At 48.8% G+C, this 6,467-nt stretch overlaps 1 protein-coding gene across 4 annotated transcripts; it reads left to right on the top strand.

Annotated features, from left to right (window-relative positions):
* The first annotated feature begins 241 nt into the window (after positions 1-241).
* S1PR1 (sphingosine-1-phosphate receptor 1) lies at positions 242-5,539 on the top strand. Of its 4 annotated transcripts, XM_060139490.1 has the most exons (3): positions 242-384; positions 1,014-1,234; positions 2,868-5,539. In XM_060139490.1, exon 3 carries the CDS (start codon positions 3,031-3,033, stop codon positions 4,177-4,179), a length of 1,149 nt encoding a protein of 382 aa, XP_059995473.1. In that variant the 5' UTR covers positions 242-384; positions 1,014-1,234; positions 2,868-3,030; the 3' UTR covers positions 4,180-5,539. The 4 variants fall into 4 exon arrangements, with proteins under 4 accessions (XP_059995473.1, XP_059995475.1, XP_059995474.1 ...); XM_060139492.1 differs by lacking the exon at positions 242-384 and having other exon boundaries at positions 670-1,129; XM_060139491.1 differs by lacking the exon at positions 242-384 and having other exon boundaries at positions 670-1,868.
* The last annotated feature ends 928 nt before the right edge of the window (positions 5,540-6,467 follow it).

Raw genomic sequence — 6,467 nt, 5'->3', positions numbered from 1 at the left:
AGTAGCATCCAAGGGAAAGGAAAGAGTGGGCGAGTTGTGAGCATTGAGGCTTGGGGGCCTCTCAAGTAGAAAGGGAGAGAAGCGCGCTGGCCCCGAGATGGGCAGCTGCAGGCCCCAGGCTGATCGGGCCCGGCAGCTCTTCCCCTCTGGAAATTCCTGAGCTGCCCAACTGTTTAAATCTCTCGGGCCCCGGCAGCTGCCCACCTCCTCAAAGACCTCACCACTGGCCAGAATCTAGGACACAAGGCCTGATTTTGCACCCAGTTGAGTGAGGGGAACCCCCGCCCAACACCTCGCCCGGAGCTGGCCCATTTCACTGCGCGCCCCGAGAAAGCCACTTTCTGCCCCTCAGACCGCAAGTTTCGAGGCAGCAGCGGGATGGGGGTGAGAGATGGAGGCGGGCAGAAGGGGAGGAACCTCCCGGGCCATTCTCCCTCCCAGGCTGCTCGCCTCCTCCATACCTCTGGCAGCCCCTTCCCAGCCTCTCCGGCCCCAGAACGCAGCCGGGACTCGCGGGGTCGCGGCGCCTGTTTCCCCTGCCTCCGCAGACGCGGCCGGGGCCGGAGAGGAGGGCGGAGCCCGGCCACAATCACCGGACTCCAATCCCCCAAGGGCTGCGGGGCTGGGGGACTAGAGAGGTGCACTACACACGCCAGGCCGTCCTCTGTCCCTTAAGACTTTTCTGGAGAAAAGCTTCCAACAGCTCTTCACCTCCCTCCTTTTCTAAGGCGCGGGAGAACGGTCTCCACCGCCCAGGAGCGGCGGATTGCAGGGCGAGGGCCGAGATTTATACATTAAGAGTCCTGGGGGCACCAGGCTCCGCCCCTTTTCGGGTTTTTTTTTTTCCTTTTTTTGGTTGCCTGTGGGGAAGGCGGGGTTCTTCTTGTGTGTGTGTTTCTGCCCCAGATCTTTCCTGGACAGTGAGTCTCAGCAGCACTGATCCTGAGGCCCCCAGCCGCGGGCGGAGGGCGTGTGGGGTTGAGGCACTCACTCCTCCCTGTCTCTTCCTAAAGAAGCCACTCAGCCTCAGCGGGGCGCTCGGTGACTTCAGCTGACCGGTCGGCCGGGCCGCGGCGAGCGCGCTGGCCATTGGAGTGCGCGGCTGCGGAGGGAGGGGACCCCGACTCGAGTAAGTTGAGAACGCGGCGCGCTCAGTCGGGGGCAGCAGCAAGATGCCGAGCGCGCCGTGCAGACCCGGAGCTCCCCGAACGCAGCTTCGTCCAGCCTGAGCCAGGTAGGGAGTGCGCGCGGAGGAGCATCGCGGCGGGAGGTCTTCAGAGGCAGAAACAAAATTTTTAAGCCGGAATGAAGCAAAACGAACACTTTTAAAACATCTGTCTTTGGGTGCTGAAAACAAGCATCTCTGGGCTACCAAGGAGACCAACCGGATCGGATTGTTCTTGGCGCACTTGTGACTTAACAAAGTTTGGAAAAGGGTTAAGTTCCCATTGTAGAACCGTCTGGGGTTGGGAGATAGCGGAAGCTGTGGTGGGTCGGAGGAGAGGCGCTTATTCTGGGAAATCCTATAGACAAAGACCGGGGGAGGTGGGGTAAGGGCTTAAACTTGCACTGTGAGCGAGCGGGGTGTGGAATTAGATGAGGGAAACGCGGAGCTACTGGGCGCGAGCTGCCTCTGCAGTCCTGGGAATTGCTGGAATTGCTGTCGCCTCGATGACTCCACTTTTATCGCATTTGCTACGTTACCTTGAAACACTTCAACAACTCTCTGGTAGACTTCTGATCACCAGTGCCACGTTTCATTCCCCCCACACTTTCTAGTTCTATGAGAGGAGGCAACGTGTTGGGGAAGAGCAGTGAATAAAACTGCCCGCGCTAGCTTAGCAATGCACCGACAGACTTCTGTTTGTGTGAGTTTCTGGAGAGTAATTTGGAATTTGGAATGCAGTGGCATGTATTTTTATCACTTGTAGTTTAACTTCTCTTATTGTGTGCGTGTTTTGGCTATATCCACAGTAACTAAAAATACTCCTTTTGCAATCAACGAATGTACGGCACTTCTGGGATTTATTGCAATATCTTATGAATGATTTTCACTGCGTACCTTTATATTTTCTTGCACTGGCTCGCAAGAAAAAAAAAAGAAGAAGAAGAAGAACGAAAAGGCTGTTGCTTCACGGAGGCGCTAAGCTTTCCTGTTTACCGCAAGGCCAGGGCGGGCTTGGCTGCCCACACCATGCTGCGCCTTCGGACCCTAAGCACACCTGCTCCTAGAGAGTTATTAATAGAGCCCAAAAAGTGACTGACGCTGTCAAATGGTTTTCGTGCAAACCTAATTTCTTGCATGGCAATTAGGAGGTGGTTTTAGCTGGGTGGTGGTGGAGGGCAGAGGTGTGCGTCTCCGCCCTCACATTGGCGGTTGAGGCTCTTCGAAGGAGCGACCAGAAGCTGGTGGTGAGCCCGCCGCCGAGCGGGTGAGCGCTTCAGAGACTCTTTCGACTGCGGCTGGAAACCTTGTGGGGTGGGAGCAGCGTTGGGCGGGGGTGGGGGGGGTTGAGGAGGCAAGAGTGGGGATAACTGGGGTTCACTTTTCCAGTTTTCCCATTTCCATTTAAGTGGATGTAACCATAGGGGACGATTTTCGTCTTGTCGCGTCGGAGTTTTCAGTTTGGGTACATTTTTGTTTTTTCTCCCTTTCTTTCTTCCCCTTCTTCCTTTTTTTTTTCTTTGCAAGAAATGAGAGTTTGATTTTTTTTTTTGTTTTGTTTTCTTTAATCCTTCTTCCTGCACTCTCCCCAAGTTTCTTTAAAACAAATCAACAAGAAAACTGGAGCAGTACCTTCCTTAGAATGAATGACGCCAGTGTGCTGTGGCTTTTTCCCTGACTCTCTCTTTGTGATTTGTTTAAGGCTGCGGTTTCTGAGGCCCTCTCCAGCCACGGAAAAGCTGCACAAAAAAGCCTGGATCTCTCTCGCTCAACCACCCCCGCTGCCAGTGAAGGCTCTCTCCGCCTCGCCCTCTAGCGTTCATCTGGAGAAGTACCGCCCCGGGCTCCTGGGGACAGCGCGCAATATGGGGTCCACCAACATCCCTCTGGTCAAGGCCCTCCGCAGCTCTGTCTCCGACTATGTCAACTACGACATCATCGTCCGGCATTATAACTACACGGGAAAGCTGAATATCGGCGCGGACAAGGAAAACGGCATTAAACTGATCTCAGTGGTGTTCATTCTCATCTGCTGCTTTATCATCCTAGAGAACATCTTTGTTTTGCTGACCATTTGGAAAACCAAGAAGTTCCACCGACCCATGTACTATTTTATTGGCAACCTCGCCCTCTCAGACCTGTTGGCAGGAGTGGCCTACACAGCCAACCTGCTTTTGTCTGGGGCCACCACCTACAAGCTAACCCCCGCCCAGTGGTTTCTGCGGGAAGGGAGTATGTTTGTGGCCCTGTCTGCCTCCGTGTTCAGCCTCCTAGCCATTGCCATTGAGCGCTATATCACCATGCTGAAGATGAAACTCCACAATGGGAGCAACAGGTTCCGCTCCTTCCTGCTCATCAGTGCCTGCTGGGTTATCTCCCTCATCCTGGGGGGCCTGCCCATCATGGGCTGGAACTGCATCAGCACGCTGCCCAGCTGCTCCACAGTGCTGCCGCTCTACCACAAGCACTATATCCTCTTCTGCACCACGGTCTTCACTCTGCTCCTTCTCTCCATCGTCATCCTGTACTGCAGGATCTACTCCTTGGTCAGGACTCGGAGCCGCCGTCTGACTTTCCGCAAGAACATTTCGAAGGCCAGCCGCAGCTCTGAGAAGTCGCTGGCACTGCTCAAGACCGTGATTATCGTCCTGGGCGTCTTCATCGCCTGCTGGGCGCCACTCTTCATCCTGCTTCTGCTGGACGTGGGCTGCAAGGTGAAGACCTGCGACATCCTCTTCAGAACGGAGTACTTCCTGGTGTTGGCTGTGCTCAACTCTGGCACCAACCCCATCATTTACACTTTGTCCAACAAGGAGATGCGTCGGGCCTTCGTCCGGATCATGTCCTGCTGCAAGTGCCCCAGCGGAGACTCCACCGGCAAATTCACACGACCCATCATCGCCGGCATGGAATTCAGCCGCAGTAAGTCAGACAACTCCTCCCACCCTCAGAAGGATGATGGGGATAACCCAGAGACCATTATGTCTTCTGGAAACGTCAACTCTTCTTCCTAAAAGTGAAAACTGCTGACCCATGGGGAGCTTGCATGGTTGCCCACCACCCCAGTGTTTGGAAAAAAACCCAACAACTCTGTGCCTCCGCTGCTGCCAGGCAGGAGCTGTCTCAAGCCAGAGGGAGGGAGGGGGAGCTTAAGAACAGCCTGGTGGTGCCTGGTGTTGGTGGGTAGACTTAGTTCCTGTGAACAATGCACTGGGAAGGGTGGAGATCAGGTCCTCGCCTGGAATCTATTTCCTCCCCTCGCTGGAGCTTTGATTTTGCACTGAGCCAAAGGTCTAGCATTGTCAAGCTCCTGAAGGGTTCATCTGGCCCCTCCTCAAAGACTAATGTCCCCGTGTGAAAGCGTCTCTGTCGGGAGCTTTGAGATGTTTTCTTTCACTTTAGTTTCCAGCCCAAGTGAGTGTGTGTACTTCTGCTTCGCTAGGTATGCTCTGCATATCCTACCCTCCCTTCCCCTTCACAACCCTCCTCAGAATTCCTTTACTTTATATTTTAACTACCTGGCATTCAGAGTTGGGAGTGTGGCACGGTCCATTTCTTGATGATGTGTAGCAGGTAGGCTGTGTCCAGCAGGTAGACTGTGGTGGAGATGGTTTGGAAATGTAAAGCAATTTCACTTGCTGAAGCCAAAGTTTCCACGTAAGCTGGATGAGTGTTTTTGATTTTAGTTGCAGTCACTTTAAAAAAAAGAAACCTTTGCAATGAAATGTATTACAGTATCTTATCCATCATGGCTGAAAACTGCATAAGGAAGTCCAATTTATTTAAATGACATCAGCCAGGATCCTTAGTGTCATAGGAGAAACAAACAAGCAAAACAAGGTGAAAACTGACTGGGGGGTGACTTTGTAAACCAAGAAAGATTTCTTAACGAATTTGTCTAACAAATACAGCATCTGTCTTTGGCACTTTTGTTGATGTTTCTTTCAGAGTGTTGTGTGAATCATTTCAACCAACAGGATGGCTGTATTTTGTTGTGTTACAAGTACTTTTTAATAATTTTTGAATGTATTTGTTTCAACATTTTATTGGATTTTCCTAACCTGTGTTAACACCATTGAATGTGTATTTCTTCAGAAAATACCATCCTCTTGTGCCCTTAAAGCATTACTTTAACTGATAGGGAACATAAGAAGTTTTTCAGTACATTAAATAGTTAATTGAAGATGTGTATAAATGTCACAAAGAATAAAAATATATTGGTGTCTGTTTAGTGTGGTTTCCAGTGCAATTAAACCGAGAAATGTCTTTTTTTTTAAAAAAAAAATAGTATTTAATAGGTTTCTGACAATGTGGATCATTTTGCACATAGCTTTATCAACTTTTAAACATTAATAAACTGATTTTTTTTAAAGATTCCTTTGTGAAGAGCATTTTTAAAAAAAATAATTATTAAGACATTCTATTTGACTATGTGCCTCTTCAGAACCAGTTAAAGGCAAATTTCTGTTATTCTTTAGAGGATTTTACCCTGATAAACTAGGGTGTGAAAAAAGAATGTGGTTTGTTTAGAAACCACTCTTTTTTTTTCAGGAAGAGAAACTTCAATAACTTAACATTGAAGAGTAGTAAAGAATGAGATGAAAACCACCAGCTTCTAAATACCACATTGACAAGTAAATGTAATTGTTTGAGTTTTAAATGACATTCAAGCCAAACTAAATTAAGTACAATAATTCCGTCTTAAAACATGAGTTTTAAAAGAAATAATGTACAACAATGTGGTTGTAAATCAAAGTTAAATTATGACACTCAATGGTCGGTTCACACCCATCCCTAGAAGCTTACATTCTTGGCTTGCCATCAACATACTGGGGAAGTGGGGATATGGCTATGGGAGATTATATTAAATTACTTAATTCTTTCAGGACATTGTCTTGGCTTCTCCCAGTCTACCCGCTGAACAATATAAAACTGTACATTAGAGTAAAGTTACAAGTTGTAGAATGTTGGCTGAATAGCATACATCTTTTATCTGAAAATTTTTGATTCGTAGTATCTGAAAGCTTTAACATCCCTAGTCAATTTCTCCAACTATAAAATGGCAAGCCTCACAAAATTTTTAATTCTTGTTTTGATATTACCATCTTCATTGGGGATTACATAGAAGTACTTTGGTGTGTTTGCCTCTTCAGTGCTATTGTTAACTTTCAGAATTTGTGCTTTCAAGTGTCATTGAATATGCACAGGACACAGTTGGGACACGAAGATAAACCTCACCTAATAGAGTAGATGTCATTTCTGGGTAAAGTTAACTGTGGGAAACAGAAGCATGTTCACTAAG

Source organism: Lagenorhynchus albirostris, chromosome 2 (genome assembly GCF_949774975.1).
Source record: "Lagenorhynchus albirostris chromosome 2, mLagAlb1.1, whole genome shotgun sequence".
Taxonomy (NCBI): Eukaryota; Metazoa; Chordata; class Mammalia; order Artiodactyla; family Delphinidae; genus Lagenorhynchus; species Lagenorhynchus albirostris.
This window is presented reverse-complemented; position numbering and strand designations above follow the sequence as displayed.